The sequence below is a fragment of the Suricata suricatta genome, chromosome 13 (assembly GCF_006229205.1).
Source record: "Suricata suricatta isolate VVHF042 chromosome 13, meerkat_22Aug2017_6uvM2_HiC, whole genome shotgun sequence".
Classification (NCBI taxonomy): domain Eukaryota; kingdom Metazoa; phylum Chordata; class Mammalia; order Carnivora; family Herpestidae; genus Suricata; species Suricata suricatta.
This window is the reverse complement of record NC_043712.1, coordinates 33,051,864-33,077,772: the sequence shown is the minus strand read 5'-3', so window position 1 is coordinate 33,077,772 and position 25,909 is coordinate 33,051,864. Positions and strand designations below refer to the sequence as shown.

The 25,909-nt window shown below is 40.0% G+C and overlaps 1 protein-coding gene across 3 annotated transcripts in view; it reads left to right on the top strand.

The window, feature by feature from the left end:
• The window catches only part of TDRD7 (tudor domain containing 7), an 83,031-nt gene extending 61,061 nt beyond the window's left edge, over window positions 1-21,970 (top strand). Inside the window, exons 9-17 of one of the 3 annotated variants that reach the window (XM_029920418.1) lie at window positions 874-985; window positions 2,593-2,795; window positions 4,214-4,348; window positions 6,060-6,146; window positions 11,532-11,666; window positions 12,180-12,290; window positions 13,995-14,497; window positions 18,461-18,621; window positions 21,504-21,970. In XM_029920418.1, coding sequence (XP_029776278.1) covers window positions 874-985; window positions 2,593-2,795; window positions 4,214-4,348; window positions 6,060-6,146; window positions 11,532-11,666; window positions 12,180-12,290; window positions 13,995-14,497; window positions 18,461-18,621; window positions 21,504-21,724 — 1,668 coding nt within the window. In that variant the 3' untranslated portion in view covers window positions 21,725-21,970. The remainder of the gene's footprint in view (window positions 1-873; window positions 986-2,592; window positions 2,796-4,213; window positions 4,349-6,059; window positions 6,147-11,531; window positions 11,667-12,179; window positions 12,291-13,994; window positions 14,498-18,460; window positions 18,622-21,503) is intronic. The other 2 variants (XM_029920420.1, XM_029920421.1) reach the window with 2 other exon arrangements.
• Window positions 21,971-25,909: the final 3,939 nt, after the last annotated feature.

The window sequence follows — 25,909 nt, the reverse complement described above, 5'->3', positions numbered from 1 at the left end:
ATGCACAGCTCGAACCCATGAACTGTGAGATGATGACCTGAGCTGAAGTTGGACGCTTAACCGACTGAGCCACCCACGTGCCCCTAGATTTTATTAAAAAGAAAAAAATAGGCTTTTTAAAAAATATATTTTCTTTCCAATGGATGATGTTATTCATACTCCAGAGATAATCTCCAAGCTCTTAGTAATCTGTGCTCATGGTGAGGGAGAGTCGTGCAGGTTTCTGGAAACACAGAACTCTGTCCAGCAGATTTGGGGCCTTTTGTTGAGCTGGATGAAGGCCTAACCCAGCTTGCTCCACTAGAGGGGGGGAAAAAAAGTGCCTATTTTTACAGTGGTGAATTCCCTGTTATCTAGCCAAAACATCATTGTTGTCATTGACAGCATCTTGGTCTCTCAAAACACAATAGCTGGGGGCGCATAGTCACAAGTGCCGTTTTGGGGATTTCAAATCTGATAATTACTCTTCTATAGGTGATGCCCTCTCTAGAAACCAATCCTGCTCCCTAAGGATGTGCATTATTAGTGGAATTGCAGAAACCAAGACAGGAAGGGGCGGGGACAGTCAGGGCTGCGGCAGCCTGAGAGCCTGGCAGCAGGGAGGCACTGAGTGCAGCAGTCTTACCTCCTTCTTCCTGTTGGGGAAGAAGAGTGAGGCCTGGAGTCTGGGGTCCCGGCTTCCCTGGTCCCAGCCCTAGCCTTTCTCTTCCGGACTAAGTCAGGGACAACAGCCGTGCCGTTTTCCAGGCAGTCTAGTGCCACTGAACATGCTGTTAGGGAATAAATGGAGCCAGTCAGATGTGTTGAATGTTTTTTAAAAAGTGAGGATAAAGAATTTTATGTGAGCCTAAATGATGTTTTTGTTATCATTAGGTATGCTATGTTGACTATGGTTTTAGTGAAAATATTGAAAAGAGCAAAGCATATAAATTGAACCCAAAGTTCTGTTCACTCTCATTCCAAGCTACGAAGTGTAAGCTAGCAGGTAAGAGGAACTTTTTTTAAAGCTGTCTCCATTTTGATACATTATTACCATGGTACCTTTGGGTGGTTAAATCCTAAAATGTCCTAAGTATCTCAAGATCTTATAATGAGTTATTTCTTGAAAGGTATAAATAAATTCATGTTTAGTGTCTTTATAAGATATGATCATTATCAATATGTTATAGTGTTTTTATTATATTTTATAAAAATGTCTATTGGCCATTTTAAAGGTTTTGTTGTTCTAACTGCCCTAGCAATGCCAGCTAGAGGCCCTGTATCACGGGGTTTGATCAGTTTGAATCCTGTTATTTGACCTGTTGTGAAGTAACTCTCTGCTTCTTCCCCACCGATGTGGTCTCTGGGTCCTGCTTGTTACCAAGTGATGTACCGTCATGCACCCAAGCCCAAATTCATCCTTGTCTGGCACAGTCCATGTATCACTATTCTTTTCTTTCTTCCTCTCATGTGTGAAAGTGACACTGTAGGGGGTAACCTGCAAGCATGGAGGACACAGTGGCCCTCTTAATATGAGGATAAGACATGGGAGAGCCTGAGCTAAATTCAGAAAATGATCACACTTCTCCGATGAAAATTAGCCCTGTGAAAAATACCTCCTCCTTAGCCAGAAGGGGTCTTTATGTCAGTGGTGCTGGGTATGGCTGTGTGAGGTAAATCCCAAGTAATTTTAGAAGCCTCTTACAAGCCCGTGGGAGTTAGTTTTGAAAAAATGTATCAGGAGCATAGGACAAGTTTCAGGATGCTGAGAGGAAAGGTTTGGTGAAAGCTATGACGTTATGTGTCTGGAGAACAGAACAAGAAGAGAGAGTTAGCTCACAGGGAGTCTGTGAACTCGTGCTTATGGATTTCAAGGGGGAAATACAGAAATGGACCTTATGGCACCATTAGAGAAATGATGAACTAGTTTTAATTAGTTTAATAGAATAACATAGAATTGTCATGTGTATGTTCCATAAAATTACACTTTTTAAAGAATTTAAAGAGTAATTAGACCACAGAGAAATTTACCTGATACCTATATTATGTTAAATACAGTTTAATCTTGCTTTGATAAATCACATTGTTCTTTGGTATACACAGAACCATCATGGTGTACTTAAGAAGAAATAAAGAAAAAAATAATTGTATAAATTTCCAATAAATACATATTCATTTTATATGAAATAATTATATATTAGAAAATTTAAACGGTCAAGGGTAAATTTTTAGGAAAAACATAAATGCATGACTGGCAGACATGACTGATTGACAGCTTCTTGTATGTACTCATCTCTTTTGTTTTAAGTATCTGTATATAAAGGCCATTTCTCCTAAGGTAGAAATTCTGATCATCAACTTTTCTTTTTGTTGTAAGATTGCCTGCCTTTGTGTAATCATTCAAAAGGGTAATACACACTACAATATATATTTTAAAACCTAAGAATGGGTAATCAGAAGAAGAGTGTAAAACAAAGCTTCCCTAGAAAATTTGTAAGGATTTGGTAGTAGATTCACAGTTATAGTACGCAGTCCAAACAGACCCATTCAGTCTGTTTATCTTAAAATGATTCTGCTGATTAAGTACAAATTAAAATATTCAATATTTTTCAGGGTTGGAAGTTTTAAGCGATGATCCTGATTTAGTGAAGGTGGTGGAATCTTTAACTTGTGGAAAGATCTTTGCTGTGGAAATACTTGAAAAAGCAGATGTTCCCCTTGTTGTTCTGTATGACACCTCAGGAGAAGATGACATCAATATCAACGCCACCTGCCTAAAGGCCATCTGCGACAAGTCTCTAGAGGCTCACCTGCAGGTAGCACTGTGACCACGCTGGTCATCTGTCACTTACATTGTAGGGAAGAACGGTAGCAGAACTGAGTGTTACACATTTTAGCCTAACAATCGATAGGGACAGATTGCCTGTGTGTTGAGGGAAAAAAGGAGGGGTGGGGTCACTGAAAGAGGGGAAAAGAAGGTCAGAACATAAATAGGAAGTGTTAGGAATTGGAGTTTTGTTTTATTTTCCAGTTTCTACAGTAAAATTATATTTTATAAGAAATTATTTTGCGAAGATAACGGGCGGATAATACAAAAGAATGGAAAATTAGATCAGTGAAGATGCTTATTAAATTGTTAGCTTTCACAGTTTTAAAAGGCAAAAAAACAATTTTCCACAGAGAAGGAAATCTTTAAATAGATTATAGAACGGCTACTCTAAAGCACAGGATGAGGGGCTCCTGGGTGGCTCAGTTGGTTAAGTGTCCGACTTCGGTTCAGGTCATGTTCTCAAGTTTGTGGGTTTGAGCCCTGCATCAGGCTCTGTACTGACAGCTCAGAGCCTGGAGCCTGCTTCGGATTCTGTGTCTCCCTCCCTCTCTGTGCTCCTCTCCTCCCTGTGCTCTGTCTCTCTCAAAAAAAAAAAATAAAAATAAATAAAAATAAATAAACTTAAAAAATAAAAAATAGGATGAGATGTTAAATATGGTCAAATTATATATATATATTTATATATATATATATAAAATTTATTGTCAAGTTAGCTAATAGACAGTGTATACAGTGTGCTCTTGGTTTTGAGGGTAGATTCCCGTCATCCATCGCTTACATACAACACCCGGTGCTCATCCCAACAAGTGCCCTCCTCAATGCCCATCACCCATTTCAAAGCCTTCATGGCAACATAGGGAAAACATTTGTTTAATAAGAACAACAGTGAATTCTCTTCATATTATGATTCGACTAAAAGTTGGCCAAAATTAAACCTTTGCCATGATTATAATTTTTAAAAATTACTAACATTCATGTGCCTGAACAACACAGGAAAGTAGGCTGATAATGGGATTGATTTTGTGAGAGTTTTTTTTTCATTTATGTTAATGTTACAAAAATACAGTTTATGTAATTATTTTTCTAAATTAATACATAGAAAAGAAACCAAAATGAAAGACAGCCTTTCAAACAGTGAAATGTGGTAATAAATTGATATATGCAGAATGTCTACTTTGTCCCTGAAACAATTATTTCAGATATTCCTTTTGGAAAGAGAGGTCTCCAAATGAATTTTTCACATTTAAGTTTCAAATTTCATTCTGTGATCCTATCTGTTCTCCTGCTTGCTTCAAATATTTTTAAATGCGAAGACTTTTAATGCGACAATTTAGATGGATACCCCTTAAGTAGGTAAGAGCTGTGCTCTTTTCTCAAGCATCCTTGGTGTGTCCTTTGTTCCAGATTGATGCTATGTACACAAATGTCAGAGTGACTAATATTTGCTCTGATGGCACACTCTACTGCCAGGTGCCTTGTAAGGGTCTGAACAAGCTCAACGACCTTCTGCATAAGATAGAGGACTACTTCCATTGTAAGGTACGGCAGAGATCATCCGCCTCTAAAATTGATTCTCCACTGCAAATAGTGTTAAGTATAACTTTTGAACAATTTGCGGTAGAAGCTGCAGAATGGTGGGTAAGAGTCCCGGACTGCAGAACTTAAAAAACAAAAAGCCGTTGGTTTCTGCATTATAAAATGAGGATAATAACAGCGTATGTATCCATAGGATGGTTGTGAGGACTAGCGGCAAGACTGCTGAGCGCAGCGCCTGACAGTAAGGGCTCAGCAACAGTAGATTTGTTATTGACAAGGTACAGGTGACGGTGCTACAGTGCAGTCACTGTGACTGTGTGTGCTGGAGCTGGCTGACTCCTCTGCCTCAGGCAGAGACAGATCCATGGAATCTAGGAGAACAAAACGTCTAAGGTGTCACTCCCCAAGCTCTTTATGGTTCCTGAGAACCTACTGCCTTGGTAAATGTGGTTCTGTGTTTAAATTCATGAATAAGCTCCTTACCTTTTGATTCTAAGTATTATTTTCTAAACCAGACTCTGAGGAGGTTTTGTTTTAAAGTTCTAAGATGATGATCTTACCTCTCTTAGGGCATTATAGCTGTTATCCAGAACATGCTTGGTTTTGAGTGATTGAATCCTAATGCCACTTCACTCCTGACGCTCTTGCCCTCCAGCGTCCAGAGCACACCAAAGTGCCTTTGGCCTCATTTGCAGCATTGTAATTTTGCTGTTTGGGTATTTGTTTGCCTTACAGAGTATAGGCTTCTTGAGGGCAGAGACAGAGCCTTGCCAGGTGCTGGTAAGGACCTAATTCATTTAGGTACTACAGTATTTAATCTAGTGTCCTACACAGAATAAGTGTTCTAAAATGTTTGCTGAATTGGGTTAAACTTGTGTCAGACTATAGCCTAGAACTGAGGCATCAGATCCGTAGCTTTGCCTCTTTCTGTATTACAGATGTTTAGCTGTATCTCAGGGTCACTGCTTAAGTTTGGCTTGCTAATCTGTCTTGGAGAAATCTAAGACGTCTAGAGAAGCTGACTCCAGTGACTCATTTGTATGCATGAGCTTATTAGCTGTGGTGGTGAAAACCCTCTCGATAGTCCCCAGTGCGCTGATAACGCAAATGGAGACTCTGCGTTTGGGGAGAGTACAGTCACCCTGAACGGAGGAGACCATGACAGGCCCCAGCTTCAAGCTACAGCAAAGAGGAGGATGAAGAGCCTATGGCCATGATTTGTTGCCATTTCACTGGCACCAATACCCATATTTGTGTTGGTAACATTTGTTTTGGAAGTAAAATCTCATCTTCGAATCGAAATGTTAAAAGTTGGAAAGAAGAGGCCTTCTGGACAGCGAGTCCAGCCTCACTTTCATCCAAGCTCTTCTCCTCCTTTTTGGCAGATTCATCCTCCCTCTTCATGTTTAACTGATGGCAGCGGTGCCTGGGTGAATCATACTGACCTGCACACTGATGCCTGCAGACATTTTAACAGGGCTGATTTACGGGCCATGTGTGAGGAGGGGAAGTAGAAGATGCCATCAGTAATGTCTGAGAAATCAGGTGGAAGTCCCATCGCCCTCGTGCACGCACCACAGCGTGCTCCTCGTGGGAAGCCTGGCTACGTACGCGGGGCCCCAGCTGGCCTGAGCCACAGTGATGTTTTTGTAGTGGTGTAGCGACGTGCTCTTTGCTGAGAGTAATAAAAGTGTCATGCATTTCTGTTTTGTAGCACATGACCTCCGAGTCCTTCGTTTCATTACCCTTCTGTGGGAAAATCTGCCTCTTCCATTGCAAAGGAAAATGGTTACGAGTAGAGGTAAAATCAGTCACTTGACTTCTTTTTCTAAGCTTATTGTGAAATATTTCAGATGTACAAACAAGTTTTTTAAAAAAATGGAATAAATACCCACATAATCATCACTGTGTGAGAAACAGAGAATCACCAGCATGGTGGAGGCACCGTGCCTGCATCCCCTCCTTCTGCGCCCGCCCTGGAGGCGGGCAGCTGCCCACTGGGCGTGGTTTCTCACTCCTGGCCTTTTTTTATACTTTTACTGTGTTTGTATGTGTACATTCAAGCTTTTGCTTACTATATATTTTAATACAAAGATAGTGGAATACAGAAATGAAAATGTGTTTAGAAGATTGATAGTGAAACTTAATAAAATCTAGGTAAACAGATAAATGCTTAGAAGAGGTATATAAATGGTAAAATGTATTGATTTTCTGAAACATGCTTTTTCATTCATTATGTGTGAGATTCATCCATGTGATGTGTGTAGCTCTCATTCGTTTGTTTTTACTGCTGTTTGACTTAATGGTGTACGAATGAGCCAACATTATCACTCCAGTCTCCTGACCGTGGATATTTAGATTGTTTCTATTTTTTGTTAGAAATGGTACTTCTATGAACTTTCCTGCACACATCTCCCAGGGTACATAAGAAGGAATGGAGTTTCTGGGTAGAAAGAATGCATGTCTTCAGTTTCACTAGATGTTGCTTAATTGTTCTCTAGAGTCACCATTCCGCTGAGGGTGTAGCCCTTTGAGAGTTCTGGCTTTTTTTTTTTTTTTAATTTTTTAATGTTTGTTTATCATTGAGACAGAAACAGCATGAGTGGGGGAGGGGCAGAGAGCGAGGGAGACACAGAATCTGAAGCAGGCTCCAGGCTCTGAGCTGTCAGCACAGAGACCAACACGGGGCTCAAACCCATGAATCGTGAGATCATGACCTGAGCTGAAGTTGGCCGCTTAGCCAACTGAGCCACCCAGGCGCCCCACGAGTTCTGGCTTCTTGGCAGGAGTTGGGGGAATGTCCCAGATCCTCCTTCCTTCTTGCGCGGGATGGCTTTGGTTTCAGTGTTTACATGCTCCTCTATTTCCAGTCTCTAATAGTTGTCTTATTTTCTTACAAGTGCAGTTACAAATTTGAAAAGAGGTTTGTTATATTTTATCATATATTTTTATATGTTTTTCAAAGGTGAGTTTTGGATTTTTTTGTTGCTCTTTCTTCCTTCCTTTATCTCTCTCTCTCTTTCTCTCTCTTTCTTTCGTAGTTTTCCCAGTTCCTAAAGTTGCAAACTTGGGTTTGATTTTTTTTCTTCCTTTTGGTCTCTGTTTCAGAGGTTCTCAATCTAGGTGCAAGGCCCTCCACTTTAAGCAGTGGGGTCAGGGTTATATGACCAAGAGTTGTATGATTAGTTATAAACTTCAAAAAAAAATCTCATTCAAAAGAATTAGGACATTTGAATTTAAATTTCTGTGCTGTTTAATGTATTATATATAAATGCACAAATATTCAAAATAATTTCAGACTTTTAGAAAGTTGCAGAAATAGTTCAGAGTTCCCATATGCCTGTTACCTGCTGTCTCCGTTAACATCTTACATAGCCATTATTAGAACCAGCAAATCAACACTGATGCAGTATTATTAACTAATCTGCAGACTCTGTTGACATGTCCCAGATTGTCCTGCAAATGTCCTCTGTCTGGTCCAGGATCCCAAGCTGTTGTTAACTGTCATGCCTTCTTAGTTTCCTGCAACCTGGCAATTGCTCTGGCTTTTTTTGTTATTTGCCTTTTGAAGAGTAGCAGCATTTTGTAGACTATCTCACTGCCTGAGTTTCTTCATGTGTAGAATCAGGTTACGCCTTTTTGGCAAAATACCTTTTCATCATATGCTCAAATACTTGAGATAAATATCTACTATTATTTTTGTTTTACTATCAAACTGTGCGTTGTCTGCCTTGGTGTTCATTCTCTTAGTGATACGTTGAAAGTTAAAGAAGGAAAAATGATTCATGAAAAGCAGATCCTGTGTTTAAATGATGTGTTTGTTCTTGACAGTATAACTTGTCTAAGCTTAATTTAGTGTGTACACCTTCTGAACCTATTTCATACATCCAGCCAACTCTACTCAGTGGCCGTCCCTCTTCCTGTTTCCTCCCAGCACATCCCAGGTGGTCTGCATTCACTTTCTATGGCACCTTCCAGCAGGTTCTCAGCCACTCTGTTTGACTGCTGCCTGTACTCCCAACAGCGCCGGCACCTCAGCTGCACCGTCCAACTAGCGTCTTCCAGGTCTTATGTGACCAGGCCTCTCGGCTGCATCTAACCGTGTCAAGACCTGAAATACTCCCTCTCACTGTAGAGGGGCTGTCGTGGTATCACATCCTCCTAATTTTCCTCGTGATATTCTAACGATTGCTTCTCCTACTTTTCATCCAAACCTGCCCCCCCCCACACTCTACAGTGTCACTGTCAGTGCCCCCCAAGTCCTGTCCCAGCTCACAGTTCTTCTGGGCCTCTGCATCCTTCTAGGCAGTGCCATCTCACTAATTCAGTTACCATCTCCATCCTTATGACTCCCCAGTTCGTTTTCCAGCCCTTGATGAGCTTCAGATTTAGGCAAAAGCCAGCCTAATCATCTGTCTCATATACTCCTCAAGTTCTGCATGTCTGATACCAAAATTATCTTTTCCCCATCCTCGTCTTCCTCCTATATCTGTATTTTGGTGGTACCTCCCTCCATGCAGCAATCAAGGCTGCTGCTTATGAGTTATCTTGGATTCCTGCATCTTCCTCAGCCCCTGGTGACATTTTGCATCTTTGTCATTTCTTGCCTAGATCACTGCAGTACCATGGTTCCTCTATCTTTACTCTTGTCTTCCTCTCATCGAGCTCCTTGCCACTAGAGTGGGCAACCCAAAATGTTAATAATAGAAAGCAATAATACATCCAATTTTAATGAGGCTTACTATTTCCCAGACATAAAACATTTAAAAAAATTTTTTTAAGTTTATTTTGAGAAAGAGAGACAGTGACAGAGAAAGCACATGCATAAGCATGGCAAGGGGCAGAGCAAGAGGAGAGAGAGAATTCCAGGCAGGCTCTGCATCAGGCTCGATTCCATGAATGGTGAGAATATGACCTGAACTGAAATCAAGAGTCAGATATTTAACCAACTGAACCACCCACATGTCCCAAAATGTTTTTTGTTTTAAATGTGACTGATCTTACTTAAATCTTCACAAAACCCTATGATCTCATTCTTACTGATGAGGAAAGTCATTCAGCCAGAAAGTGAGAGCTGAGATTAAAACCAAATCTGTCTGAGTCTAAAGCCCTCACCCACTCTTACCACCAAAAATGAATGGCCTCTTACAAAGGCAGCCATCTCATTTTTCTTAAGACTTGGCATTGGCTTCTTCTCATCTACAGGGTAAATACTATTCTTTAAGACATCATGTCTGGCTCTCTAGGACCTTACCTTGCCTTGGCCTTTCTCTCAGCATCCTCTTCTGCCTTGCCCTGCCTCTCTTCACATTCTATCATAGCCAAAATGCTTGTGGCTTCCACACATAAGAAATATAAATGTCTTGCCCTTCCTTTTCCCGCCTCTGTTTGAAATGTTTGGATTAGCCCCTAACTAGACTCCTACTAACCTAGTTTGTTCCCATTCATCATGTAAGGTCCAGCTGAAATTGTGACCTTTATGAAATTCTGATTTGTGAAAAAGGAAATACAAATGTTCAATAAGTATGATTATTTCTTAAAAGAGCAAACATTTACACAGTTTAAATTATACAGCCAAAGGATTTGTTAGATAAGTCATAATGTTTCTATATGATAGACTTATGTAATATTAAATTGTTATAGAAGACTAATGACATGAAATATTTTTGAGAAATTTAGTGAAAAGTAGGCAATTAGGAAATAGTATATACAAATATGTTCTAAATTTTGTAAATCTAACTCTTTATAAATGTCTGGGTTAAATACTAGGAGGATAATTATAATCTATAACCTATTATAGATTATAAGTGATTTTTATATCATTCTTTTAAGTATCTAAATTTTCTATGATAAAGGCATTTTACTAACGTAAGAAGAAAAAAGTACATTTTAAAGGAAAATGTCAATCTTAGGCATTACCTCCTCCTGAAACCTTGCCCTAACATCTACTTCCTGGCTGGGTCAGGTCCCCATTCTCTATGTTCTCATAGTACCTCATGCATAACTTTATTATTCTCCTACTACATGATATCCTAATTATATTATATATTTGTGTCATCATCTCTCGTGAGAAGAGGAGTTCTGTGAGATGGGGAAGTATATGTCTCTGCCCAGTTATGCCTGGCTGTAATAAGCATTCAGTATATACCAACCATGCCAATGTATGTGTCAGTATATATGTTTGAGTAAAATACATTTTAGGATATTGTCGTAATACTGTTTGTATAGCATAATCTTAAGAGATTAAAGAATTATGCTGTTACATTAATAAAGTGTTTACTGGGGCCACAGAAAAAGGCTTTACTTTTGGTATAGCTGACCAAGAGAAGTCCAGTTCTTGACAGTCACCTGTTGAAAGCACTGCCTTTCATAAGGTGGCAGTGAGAGCAGTTGTAGGCACAGAGTCCCTTCCCAGATAACCATCGTGATGGGGCTATCTTTGGCCAATGTTAACTATATTCAATGATGGCAAATAGCACAATGGCTTATTAAGGGAAGTTATGGCATTTAAAGGTGCACCTAGAATCTTATAATGTGATGTTGCCATTTGACCACAGGTAATTATTGCTTTGACTTCATATGTAATTTTCCCATTTTTGAATTATTAATTTGGACACATTTTACCTTTCTGACTTTCTGAGTTTCAATTTTTTAGACAGGACAAATGATAAAAATGATCATTGGGCTTTCTGACAAAGTTATAAAATGCCAAAATAGGTTATGATTTAAAAGATATAGCCTTTTTTCTGTGTCTGAATTTTCTGTGTTCTTTATTTCTTCATTGCTGACACACAATGTTTTTTTTTCTCACATTTTAATATTTTGGAGAACAGACTGCATCTTTAATCAACAAATTATAATGATGTTCCAAATTGTTTTATAAATCAGTTGTGTCCTAGAATTGAAAGCATAGTAAACGTTACTTATTTGTGAATTTTATTGATTACTATTAGTTTGGTGATTACTATTAATTAAATGATGTAATAACTGGATGTTGAAATCAATTCTACTCTAAAGGATACTTATTTAGTAAATAGGTACATTTTAAAATAAGAAAACGTCATTAACACTGATAGTCTTTGTTGATTTTTGTATGCATTTTAGAGTTACACAAAATGTAATGGCACAGAAGTGTTTTGGCCTTTTGAGTGTGCTAATAAACGAGCCGGCTCTTGTCTCATTGCAGATCACAAACGTTCACAGCAGCCGCGCTCTTGACGTTCAGTTCTTGGACTCTGGCACTGTGACATCCGTGAAAGTGTCTGAACTCAGGGAAATTCCCCCTCGGTTTCTGCAAGAAATAATTGTGATACCACCTCAGGTACTATATGTGACAAGCCTGGGAGATTTGCCAGAAGAGATGTGGGTGTATCTGTAATCGTAATGTGAGGTGCCCTCTCAGTTTTGATCTTGATAATGAGCGAAGGCGTCCAAGTTTGTAACAAAATCGGAAGTGGTCCAAATGTGGAGTTGTTCACTGGTTTTCACGACTTTGTGATCCGACACACATTAGTCTCTCTGAGTCCATTTCACCGTCCATACAATGAGGTCACAACACTGGCCCATCATGCGGAAGCATCGTAGGATAAGTGTGTGAACTGCCTGGTATAAGCCCTGCTCATAACAGGAGTAAAGACAATAGAGGTGATATAAATAGAGCCCGCCGCGTAGCAGACGCTCCAGCTCCAGAGCTCCTGTTGTCATTATTAGCCGTCACTGTTACCTGCTTTCTACCTTGGCAACGTATCTGACTTCCAGGAAAATAACATTGACGTTACTTATAAGTACCTATTTTAAGACGTGTGTTTGCTTTTCCATCATGTTTTCTTTCCAGGCTATAAAGTGCTGTTTAGCAGATCTTCCACGGTCTATTGGCATGTGGACGCCAGATGCTGTGCTTTGGTTAAGAGATTCTGTTTTGAATTGCTCAGACTGTAGCATTAAGGTTAGTTATCTTGATACATTTGGAAAGGGAGCTGTCAGCCAGAAGGGCTCATTTGTTTTTTTGTGTGAAAGAATTTTGTCTTAAGATAAATTGATGCTTTTATATGTGATACATTTTTGTAGTGAAGAGATTGGTTACATGTATGATAAGATACTTCATGGTTTGGTTTTCGTTTAAGAATTTATCCTGTATCTCCAGTATTATTTTTAAGTCCTTTATATTATTTTCCCAGTAGTAATATGGTAGCAGAGATAGTTCTCTGCTCCTATTTTACTCCATGATAAAGAATTAAATTCCCAAGTATAATAGATTATAAGCAAATAATTTGATTATAATCTTGTTTTCTGCCTCTTAAAGTTTAGTTAAACTGTTTTATTTCACTAGCTCTTATTCTGTTTTTGTACTTTTGCATCTATGTATCAAAAACATTGCTCTTATTTACAAGTATAAAAACATAAGATATTTTTGTTTTAACTAACGAACAATGGTATTTTCTATAAGCATTAAACAATGAAATGTCCTTGAGAAACATCTTCATGAAAATCTCTAAATCATTCTAGTTTTTTTCTTTCCTGTTTCCTACAATTACACACTTAATTACTATTTTATATTTTTCAATTGCAATGTGATAGATGAATATTGTTTTCTCAGCTATGTTTTAAGCTCTTAAAGCCAGAGTATTGGGTACTCAATAAAAACTATTTTTTAATGGTTGATATTTGAAATGGCACTTCTGTATCATAAATAGCAAAATAAATTAGCAGTCATTCATTCATTAGCACTTTGCAATGCTAATTAATTGAAATAGATCTATCTTGCTAGGAAAAATATCTTTAAGCAAATTACCATTTGTCTCCCTGAGAGCTCTGTTCCTGCCTTTCTTTTGTGGCCTTTTTGATAAGAGATCAGCGTGGCTGGAAGTGTCTCATTTTTGTCATTTCCAGGGTAAACCAGAGAAGCTGGTAAGAATTAGCAGCCCTTTGGGACTCACAGCTGTCCAGGCCCAGGTGTCAGTGGGTGGCATTCCAGCATAACGCTCCTCCCTCTGGGAGAGAAGTAGAAAGGTAGCCAGACGTCTCCTGGGCAGAAGGGGCAAAGCTGCAGCTTTGACCTGTTAGTGGACCTTTTTTCCTCTTTTTCTCCCCAAGTGCCTCCCATGTAACTGGAGGGGGCAAAGGGTGAGGGTAGATGCTATGACCCAACAAGGCATTTGGGCCAAGATCCCCAAGGGTATGGTGAATGTCAAAGCTTTCTCCTACACTTCCTAGTGTGAGGGTGCACTAGCATCAGTAAAATACATATGGAACATTTTGCCATTTTTGTGATTATTTTTTATTGCTGAAGCTGGGAGATGCGCATTTGAGGGTTCATCATAACTGTTCTTTTTTTACTTTGAGTGTTTTTAAATGTCATTAATAAAAAGAGTTTTTAATCATGATATGCAGACTCCATCTCAGTGATAATGACCTTTAGTGGGTTATAAGGTATCCTCAGTCTTTAGAGGTTAATATATCTTTCATTTCCATAAGCATCTTGGACTTAAGAGCCTACACAGTCCTACGGCTGTGATAGATCATTTATCTTACCTTAAATAAAATGGATTTTAGCAAGTTGGGGTTCCTTGTAAAATACTGTGTTTTAATATTTAATGTCAGGTTAATATTACAGTGAACTGGAGTTCCTTCAAATGTGTGTTTTCCGTAGGTCACAAAAGTGGACGAAAGCAGAGGGATCGCACACATTTATTTATTTACCCCCAAGAACTTCCCCGATCCTCACCGCAGTATTAATCGCCAGATCACAAATGCAGACCTGTGGAAGCATCAGAAGGATGTGTTCTTGAGTGCCATTTCCAGCGGGGCTAGCTCTCCCGACAGCACGGGCGGCGGCACCCCCGTCCCGGCCAGCACTGGAGAGAGTCTGAGAAAGGGCCTCACAGATGTCGTCAAGAAGTCCATGGTGGACCACTCCAGTGCCTTCTCCATGGAGGAACTGCCGCCTCTCGTCCACTTGTCGAAGCCGGGGGAACACATGGATGTGTATGTGCCGGTGGCCTGTCACCCGGGCTACTTCGTCATCCAGCCATGGCAAGAGATACATAAGCTGGAAGTTCTGATGGAGGAGATGATTCTGTATTACAGCGTGTCTGAGGAGCGCCACGTAGCCGTGGAAAAGGACCAAGTGTATGCTGCCAAAGTGGAAAACAAGTAGGTCATTGGACAAAGCATTTGGTTGGACTAAGAAAAAAAATGTGTGGAGTGATACCAAGAGTCCTTAGTTCCTGCAGGGGGACTTTGAATTGCACTAATGGAAGTTTTGAATGGGAAACAAGACTAATGTATTGTGCGGTTTTTAAATATTTGATATGATGTCCTTTATCTAAAAATCTAGCGACCATATGTTATATTCCTGTTAAATATCTAAAGTGTGAAGGTTTAAGTGTTTTTCTATTTTTCTATTAGACAAAATATTATTGTTTCTTTAGAAAACAATAGCTTTTTTATGGAATGACTTAAATTTTAAAAAGAAATAATGTATAAAATTTAGAAAAATACAAAAATATATAAGAAAATCAGCTAGACATAACCCTTGTTAAACTACTCATGTACTTCTCATTCTTTTCTATATATATTCATACAATTGGTATATTAATATTATTAAATATAATTCCACACCTTTTTTCACTAAACCTAAAATTCTATGAACATTTTAACATGTGATAAAATTTCTTCATAAACATTTTTAAGGCTGAAGAATAGTCCATCATATAGAGAAATCATAATTTAATTACCATTCTCTCTTGTTACGTAGCTTTTTTTCTCCCAGAGTTTTCACTTTTATAGATAACATCAAACATAAATCTCTGTTGACATCTCTGATTATTGATTTATGAGACAGATTCCCAGAAGAAAAATTTCTTGTTTAAGGGTTAGAAGGTTCTTGATGTATGTTTGTCAGCTGCTCCTGGAGAGCTTGCGCCACCTTCTGGAAGGTGCAGCATTGCACAGTGCCCTTCTCCAGCCTGCGGACAGGGAAAACTGGGACTCATTTGTGCAGCACTTAGGTCTATTTTTTTCACAGTTCACAGTTGGATCACAACCTCCTTTCCTGAAGCTCTCCAGTGTGTGCTGGTTCCAACCCAGGGAAGCCCAAGCACTCCACCCTACACAGTACAAGGTCACAAAAGCCCTGGAAAAAGGAACAATTTAGCCCTTTCCTGTCTCCTTTGCCAGCTTTCTTAGGGGAACTGACGAAGCTTATTTGATGATGACAGACACAAAGAACTGTTCTCCCCCCCACATACACACACCCCAGAACTCAGTTTAAAAGGTCAAACTGCTCATTTTACTATGTTTTTAATAAAATGCTTTTGTTCGTTAAGATATCAAGCATAGGCATTTGTAAAAATTTTATTATTTTCATGAGAGAAAAAAACCTAATTAAAAAAAATCATAGTTCTCATTTTAAAGGGCACTCAACTTATATGTCGCAAGCTTCCCATTTTCAAAAAGCTGTTTTTTACTATGTCATGTTTACAACCGTAAGCATGCATGGGTTTAATTCCACACGGGGACATCATTTGCCTACATGAGAGCTTTTTGCAGAATAATTTAATCACAGTCAAAATAAAACTAATGTAAACTGTTACCTGAGAGGCACACTGATGCCGATTAGCAGTGGGGAGGTACTCCTTGGAGCAAGGGTTTAGCGGAGCAGGAGAACCCCACTAAGAGGCCTGTATGTGGTGCTTCAGACCCGGCCCTCCCCCAGCATGGTCCGACAGTCCTGTGCTCGGGCAGGGACTTTCACCAGCTAATTTTTCTCTAGATCATCAAGGGTGTCTTATATAGATAAGAACAGATTATCCAATATTTTCTTAAATTTCATGAACTGAATCAGTGTAAAGTGTTTAGGGTTTCTATCTTGCCTATATCCCAGGACTATTTACTCAAAACCCTGTTCCCAACTATGGTGAATTAAAACTTAGGAATTTCAGATACATGGTTGATTGCAGCCGTTTCCAAATCCACGGTGGCTAAGAATAACCTGGAAACTTATTAAAAATGCAGATTCTTCTTCCTCACCCCAGACATCCTGAATCAGAATCTCTGGGAGTGGAAGTCCAGCATTCGTGTTTCTAACAAACTCTCCACAGGATTCACCAGCACCCTTGCTCTGAAATTGGTTATCTAGTTCAAAGAGAAACCTTTAGTTAAGTTATCAGTATTGAAAATTAAAAGCTGCAGGAGGGCATGACATGTAAGTCTTCTGGAAGCCCTCCCCTCACTGCTCTGTGCCTCTTATTTACATGCTAAAAGCACAGACCACCGGCGTTTGCCCTGTACAACTTAAAGACAGTGCTATAGGCGGAAACAAAATGATTTATCTCCTTTTGCACCTGCACAGATTTAACAGCCTGCACCAAACTAGCATTTCCACATATGAAAATTTCTCTGACATGCTTATATTTATACAGCTCATCTTCATTTTAATGATAATTATCATAATAATTATAATAACGATGGTGGCTACCATTTGCCAAGCACCTGTTATGTGCCAAGTAATGTACTAGGCACTTTATGTACATATTACTTCTGTGAGTTAAAATTAAATATTACACATGAGATAATTGAGGCTTAGAGAGGTTAAATAAGAGCCCAAGGTGACATAACTGGAACGTATCCTGGGGGCTGGTGGGGGGAGGTTACTCCAGCCTAAGTCTGTTGGTCACCAAAATTCATATACTCACTATGATATCTTTTTGTGTCCCTGTTGTCTCTGTGACTCATGGATTATCGCTTGCTGCACTTTGGGCTTATCTCAAGGTTTCTAGAGTTTCCTCCCCAACCCCCCAATCACTGCTGTCCAAAGATGGCCTCTTCATAGCTCTCTTACTGTAGTTCCCCCTATCGCAGCTCTGTGGGTTTCCTGTACCCATTCTCCACGGGTGTGGAGCCTCGCCAGCCCCCAGCCGAGCAGTGTGTTGCAGTGAAAGGCCTGCTGTTGCACTGGGTTGGGGCTTAGAGCTAATAAACCTGTTTCAGAGGATGGCTGGGTCTCCCATCCATGGCAGAGCCTGGCTCGCGTCTTGCAGGGGCAGAGGCTGTCTCCATAGAAACTTACCTTTTAGATGTTACAGTCTTCCTTTCCTTAGTGTGATGATACTCTTCAATCACATAATCAAGACTATAGGACTTTTTTTTTTAGTTTATTTATTTAGAGAGAGAATCCAAAGCAACCTTTATGCTGTCAGCTCAGAGCCAGAGCCCAACTTACGGCTGAATCCCATGAACCCAGGAGATCATGACCTGAATCAAAATCAAGAGTTGGACACTTAACCAATTGAGCCACCCAGGCAGTTTAATATGGTCCTTTATATCTTAAGTCTAAGCTTTTCTGATTATAATGATGATGAATGGAGGCCCAAAGGAGAATAGTATATTCATGTGAACCCTGTTCTTCTTCCCCGCTACTCTCCTATCCTTTCCAGGCTCATTATTCTAGGCAGTGCATTGGACTTTGTGTTTTGTTTTATTTTTTTGATGTCCTCTCTTGGCTTAACTAAAATGGTCACCTTTGTATTCAAAACATTTTGTACTCTCTCCCCACTCTCTCTTCCCTGTCTGGTTTTCTCTTCTATTCCTTCACACATTCTGCCTTCTGGCTTTACTGTGGTGTTTGCTCCACTCCCAGCTGCCATACCCTGTAGCATCTCTGGTGCTTTTTCTTCTCATGCATGCCTTCAGCCTGGCCTGGTTCCAGTTCCTCCCTCTTCCCATCTCCTATGTACGCACCTTGTCCCAGACCTGTGGCCACCTCTATCTCCTAGTCAGAGTGGAGGGACCTCCTTGCCTCTTCCTGATCAGCCTCACCATCTGTCTGATTCTGCGGCTGCTATTGTGTGTGTTGGTCTCGTTTAGTAGCTCCATGAGGCCTGTAAACAGGTGTTGAGTGAAGAAACCCCACCAAATAAGCTGGTGGCAAAGCAGAGAAGAGTAACTTTTGGAGTGAGAAGAAGCGATCTCTTTTAAAACCTCAGTGACAGTATAGTTTTGTATTTTGATAAACATCTTCTGCATTAATTTTTCTTTTTATCATAAATCGTTACCCTTAGAGCAGTTGCTGACGTTGTGTATTTTTTCTTCCTTTTTAATCCAATGTGCATCTAGGTGGCACAGGGTGCTCTTAAAAGGAATCCTGACCAATGGATTGGTGTCTGTGTATGAGCTGGACTACGGCAAGCACGAGCTAGTCAGCAGAAGGAAAGTACAACCCCTAGTGGACATGTTCAGAAAGCTGCCGTTCCAAGCAGTCACAGCTCAACTTGCAGGTAATTTCTGTGGACCTTGAACTCATGTCACAACATGGTTTATATTGTAATTTTGTCCTGGACACTTAGGAGAGTACAGAGTCACTGGCATATTGAGCTAACTTTTTTTTTTTGGCAAACAACTTCCTAACCATAATGGAAATTGGAAACAATTTTTAATGATCTGTCACAGTCATGCCTTTCTACTATATCTGCTATTTCTATTTTTCCGTATTCATTTCCGTCTGTGGTCTCACATATGGGTATATTTCTAAAGCTGTAGTCTTAGGACAGGTATGATCTTGCATGCTGCTTTCTTCACTTTTAGCATTTTTTTTCCTAATTACTTTTTGAGTGTTTGATAATCTTAGTAATGATTTTTTTTTAATGTTTGTTTATTTTTGAGAGAGGACAGAACACCAGCGGGGATGGTGAGGGGGAAGAGAGTGGGAGACACAGAATCTAAAGCAGGCTCCAGGCTCTGAGCTGTCAGCACAGAGTCCAATGCAGGGTTCGAACTCACAAACTGCAAGACCATGACGTCAACCAAAGTCGGACCCTCAGCCAACTGAGCCACCCAGGTGCCCCTGTAATGATTTTTAATAGCTGCAGAAGATTCTACTTAATCATTGTTTCCCTTTTGTTAAGCATTTAGGTTATTTATACTTTTATTGTAATATTAGGAAAAAACCTACAGCTGTGTATACTAGCCCAAACAAACAAAAACAATGAAATAACCTAAATGACCAATAGGAGGAGCACATTGCTCAATTAATATTTGATAACTTACCTCATAAATTATAATACAAATACACAATAGGTTTCCACAATTATGAAACATCCTAGGCCATAGAATAGGACCATTTTTATGGCCAAGCGAGTCTCCAGTTGTGTTGCAGTTAACAGCATGCAACTGTGTGATTTCACCACATTCATAGAGCCCATTGACTATTATTATTAAAATCTGAGGATGTAAGTTGGTAGGTGTACAGGGACACTTCTTTAGAATATCATCCAGTTGGGTTTTTGTGACATCCAAATGCTGGTGGCTCCTCTGTGTGCATCCCACCAGTACGCAGCACGCATAGTTAGACGAAGCTTCACCCCTGCACTAGCAGGGGGTGTGGAGGTGAGAAAGGCTGAGGGCTGCAGACCTCCAGCCATCTGGGGCTCTCTGTGTCCTGCTGTGCTGGGACATGGAGGGTCGTGACCGCATGTGCCACCCATTCAGTGCAGTGGCAGAAGTGATTTGATCTCAGAAATGAAAAACTGTATGTGTATAGATTTTTCTTGTAATTTTTGGCCAACTTTTATTGGAGATACCTATATCTATATATTGTGTTGTTTTGAAGTATTTTTCAGTTTCTTTCTTTGTGTCTTCTGCTAGATTTCAGAGGAAACACGCATGGTAGGTAGATATGAACCAAAATTAGCATTTTGCAGATGAGTGTGTCTACCTCTGATCTGCTTTGGACTCAGACCTCTAAATCATTTCTTCAGATTTAGTGATCACATTTTTTAACTTTTCACTTTTTGGATGTCTCGGAGGTCTTGCTAACAGTGCATGTCCTTAAGCACGACAGTCAGACTCTCCAGAGAGGGAGTGTCTGTGGGGAGCAAGTGCATGGCACCATGGTCCCCATCACCAGCACCTTGGCTACCAGTCACTGCTACTTACTCCACCAGCCACTCCATCTCACTGACCTCTCCCACCCACCAGGAGGCTTAGGCACTGCTGCTGTCGCCATTCACAGTCAGGAAACAGCAGCCTGGGGGCTGCTCCAGATTCTCTTGTTCTCAGAGAACTCAGCCCACTCACTACATAGATAGCAGGTCTGTTAAATGATGTGTGGAACTCCCAGACCTTCATCACTTTGGGGCATCGTTTATAGTTTCTCAAATCTAGTATGTGTGCACTTAATTCATGTAAGTTTACTAGTATTTTTTTGAAAAACATATATTCTTCTCTCAATTTTGTTTTAAAACCTAATTTAGAATTCTCTAACTTGAGCCCTCAAGTTTAAAAGTCATAGGAACTTAGAAATGCATGGGATTTATGATTCATCTGGTCCAACCAGTTTATTTTCTGATAAACTGAGGCCTGAGAGACCAGTTGATTTGCCCAAATACCATACCACGTGACAGAGGAAGCACTGGGAATGGCAATTAGGTGTCTAGACTTTCCATCCAGTGTTTTTTGCCATGATATTATATATATATATATATATATATATATAATACAATAATAACTATTGTATAACTATAGTTATAATATAACTAATTTTGAAAAATTAGTATATTCTAAGCATATTAATTCTCTTCTCATCCTTCACGATCTGGTTCATAGGGGGAAAAATCTGTAAATAAAAGATGTATCATTGATATTTTATTTTGAGTGTAGTTGACACAATGTTACAGATATTGTTGATATTTTATTGCCCTTGGGTAGTCCCATTTTATCAGTTTAAATCTACAAATACTTTATATAGGGAGATGGGCATCAGTTATTATAACTTCACTATTTTTTTTAGATTTAAAAAAATTTTTTAAGTAATGTCTACACCCCACATGAGGCTCAAACTCATGACCCTGAAGTCACACACTCTTCTGACTAAGCCAGCCAGATGCCTCTGTAACTTCATTTTATAAGACAGCAGTAAATCTCCATGAAACTTCTGTCTGTAGGTGAGGGTTTAGAGAAGGAGCCCCGTTCAAAATAGAAAAACTTTGATAAGCTGGACTGTTTTAAGAATGTTTGGCAACTTTTTGGTTTACTAATTAGGCAAGTCTAACCTGGTATGTGTCAGCTACTTTGGAATTGACTAAACAGTTTTCCATTATTATGGATCAAAGAAAGCCTCATCCAACCCTACTGATCCTTGTACTCCTGGTCTTTCTCCTAGGGGTGAAGTGCAACCAGTGGTCTGAGGAGGCTTCGATGGTATTTCGAAATCATGTGGAGAAGAAACCTCTGGTGGCACTGGTGCAGACAGTTATAGAAAACGCCAACCCTTGGGACCGGAAAGTAGTGGTCTATTTAGTGGACACATCATTGCCAGACACAGATGTCTGGATTCATGATTTTATGTCAGAATATCTGGTAGAGCTTTCAAAAGTTAATTAATCAATGCTTCTGAGACCTTCACAACTAATTCAGATTTTTTAGCAATAACAAAATGTAGTAGGCTTAAAAAAAAGAAATCTTATATCTGCTACAGGGCTCTGACTGCTGTGAAGATTGAAAAGAATATGCTTCTGTTTGATGAAAGATATTTAACAAGTTTTGTTTTAACAGAGTTGACTTTTCAAAGAAAACTGCACTTGAATTATTACTATAATATTAGAATAAAAATGTTTATCAATATAAAAACTGACTCCTAATTTTTAGGCTTTATGATTGCAAGATGAAGGATTTCCCTTTCTATTCATGTCTTGTTTATGGTGCTGGGTTCCTTTATAGTTAGATTGTGAGAATTTGAAGACTTCACCCTGGTGTCATGGTCTGTTCCAAAGCCAAGTGGTCACCAAACTGTGTGAGGTCAATCTTGAGACTTTTAGCACATTAGCATTGCCGGTGGTGCTATAGAGAAGCCGCCCAGGCGAACCTCAAAGCATATTCCTCACCCCAAATCTTTAGTGGCATATTAGTACCCAGAGTGTCCCCACCTTCCACTGTGTGTCCCTACCCAACCTCATTGTCCATGGCTCCCTAACCAGCCACCCTGGACCTATCTGGCTCCATGTACACCCAGGACTATTGATATTCTACAGCAAGCCTTGCTCCCCTCCTAACCATGCTTATTCTGTTCCTTCAGCCTGCTCCTCATTCACTGCCCGCCCCCCACCATTTTTGTTTGCCAGTATCCTCCGTGACCTCCTGGGCTGACCATGAAGTCCTCCCCGGTACCCCTCCACCCTGTTGCATTTTGAGTATGCCTCTCTTTGTATCAAGACCTCACTGAGCTTTGTAATATATAACAAGTTGTCTGTGCACCAGTCACCCCAACTAGATTGTGAGCTCCTTGATGGAGGGAGGGGTCTTACTCATCTCTCTAATGACATACTGGTAAATGTTTGGCAATTGGTTCTGGTGAGTGTGGGCAGGGAGTGAGCCTTGATTCACAGTATCTGATGATTCCCATGTTGTAAATCCTCCCACCATGGTTGAGTTCCAGCTAACAATGTGACACCACTGAATGTAGAGTTGCTCTTGTGAGCCCATACAATGGATTCCAGAACATACCACTGACTGTGTCCTCCACAACAGACAGAATGATATCTTGAACACATCAGGCACCCCTTATGTCCTTGCTACCTGATGGGCAGGAAGGATGGACACAGGGATGGGTCGGCAGCCTTATCAGTGGTCCAAAGATGAGGGGGGAAGGCCTTGGACTAAGAGGAGAGCAATGAGAATCAAGAAAAAAATTAAAGGCCTTTTGAAGTTTTTAATTAGAATTATTAGAACTGACATTTTAGATCCCAAAGACAGGAAAAAGGAAGTGTCAAAAAGTGAAGCCAAGTCTTAAGTTCTGAGAGGCTAGCATGATGACCCTTACTCCATTTGGGAAACTGAAAGTTTTTGTTTTAAACATACTGAGCTTAGGGGTACCTGGGTGACTCAGTCAGTTGAGCATCTCACCTCAGCTCAGGTTACTGTCTCGTGGTTCATGAGTTCAAGCCCTGCATGGGGCTCTGTGCTGACAGCTCGGAGCCTGGAGCCTACTTCAGATTCTGTCTCCTTCTCTCTCTGCCCCTCCCCTGCTCAAGCTCTGTCTCTTTCTCTTTCAAAAATAAATAATAAACATTGAAAAAAATTTAAACATACTGTTAAGGGACTAGATCACTGTGTGAGGATACACATAAACTATTAGAAATGTGGGGTCTTCACAGGGCAGAAGGCCAGGCTGGAGATAAAAATTCTTAAAGTCATTTGCTTATTTTTATTTGAGAAAATATAGGAAAAGTGAGAGTAGAAAGAATGTAAAGATCAGAAGTTTGAGGTTTTTCACATAAAAACATGTTGAAATTAACTTTCTAGCTTTTTAAAATTTGTATTTAATATTTAAAGTGATTCAAAATTCAGGGCTGCTTATGCCAGTGATTTAAATAATCATTTATGATAAAAATAAAAATATCCTGACACAAACATTTAACTGAAACAAAGTAGTATGAATATATTTTATAATGGTTTCTTTCCCCAACAAAAAACAAGAAAAGTCCTCAATTTGCCTACAGATGAAGTGGTTCCCATTTCACTGACTTTAGAAATGCTGCCATTATTTTTTTTTTAAATCGAGCGATTATGTTGTCGATGTAAGTGAAAAGTTAATCTGGTGCTAGGGCAATTTGACAAACAATGAAACTTGGCCCCTGCCTCATAACATAGTCAAAGTCAATTCCAGGTGGATAAAAAGCCTAAATGTGAGATGCTAAGGAGGGAGGATAACCCAGGAAAGTACCTTGATAATCTAGGAGTAGGTAAGATGTTCTAAACAGAACCAAGTGCTAACAATACAGGCCAATATGAAGAACACCTGTTTGTCAAAAGGCATTATTATGATGGTGTAAAGGCAAAGCACACAATGGAGGAATATTTGTATATAGAATATATTCAACAAACAAAAGACTATCCAGACACAAAATGGCAATATTTTTGAACATTTTACAAAGAGGATATCCAACTGTCCAAGAAACATGAAAAGGTGCTCAGCCCATTAGGACACAGGGAAATGGAAATAAAATTTCAGTCAGATCCCACTACTCCTGCTCCAGAACTGTGAAAATGTTTCAATGTTTATTAATTTCAATTACTGAAGATATTTGCACTTGTGCTGGAGGTGAGTGCCACAATAGCACTATTGGCAATAGCTAAAACCTAGAGACAACTGTTCACTAATAGTAAAATTGGTTTAAAAAAAACTGTGCTATATTCATGCAATGGAAACGTCTAAGGTAATGAAAGTAAACAAAATACAGCCGCATGAAACCACGCAGATTAATCTCACAAGGTGAAGTTGAGCAAATGAAGACAAACTATGGAGGAAAGCAGGCAAGGAAGTGACTACCATAAGGGTCAAGGGAGCAATCATTTTAGGTTAGGTATAGGACTGGGAGGGTTGGCTTCTGGGCATCTACTGGCCATGTTGTTTATTGCAACAAGTGTTCAGTGTGATACAAATTCTTGAACTTGCACACATATGATGTATGTACTTTCCTTAAATGTTTGATTTCACAACAAAAGGGCTTAAAATAATCTGAAATATTAAATCACTGCTTCATGTAAAAATGCATGGCACATATCCCTTGAAAAAAGCATTCTCCTACCGCTGTGGGAGTTTTGTAATGTAGAAATACATTTTCGTGGAAGACCAGAGTCACAAAAACAAATGTGTAATTTGTTAGTAATCTATACACCAGGAATAAGTTATATTAGGGTCTACCCCACCAGAAACTTTCCGTAACAACTGGACGCCGTATCTTCTGTCCACACAAATTCTTTCTTATGAGCCATTTTAAAAATTAAAGTTTCTGTTTGGGTTTAATGGTTTCTTCTGGAAAACAAATTAGCCTTTCTTTTGTTGTATTTTAAATTTTTTTTAATTTTTTAAATTTTTTTATTGCTTTTTATTTTATTTTTGAGAGACAGAGAAAGACAGCTGGAGCAGGGGAGGTCAGAGAGAGAGGGAGACACAGAATCCGAAACAGGCTCCAGGCTCTGAGCTAGCTGTCAGCACAGAGCCCGACGCCGGGCTCGAACCCACGAACCGTGAGATCTGACCTGAGCCGAAGCCGGACGCTTAACCGACTGAGCCACCCAGGCGCCCCTTAAATTGGTATTTTGGACGCTCCATTCCAAGTATAGAGAATGCATTCGTCTCTTTTGGAACTATTTGCTCAGAAAATGATCGTTATTAAAGCTGCGGCTCGTTCCAGACCTAGCTGGGCTGCTTGCTGGTGAGACGCAACAGGTGGTCGCTGTGGTCAAAAGACGTAAAGGTGCAACGGCTGCTTGGCAGGCTTTGCTTCATCCAAAAACCTACGGATTCTTACATCTCAGACGCCACAGGAATGAAATCCGCCCACTTCTTTCCAGATAACTCCACTGCTGCTTAAACTCCTCATGGTACAGCTTGAGAAACGGGAGACCCAGACTCGCCGCTATCCACAACCCCCTATCCAAGGATCCCATCTTCCGGGCGGCCCGGCTCCTTGCCCCGCGCTGCCCGCCGCGGGCGGCGCTCCCCGGCGGGGAACGGTGCGCCGCGGGTCGGCGCCCCCGAGCGGAGGGAGAGGTGCGGAGGGAGAA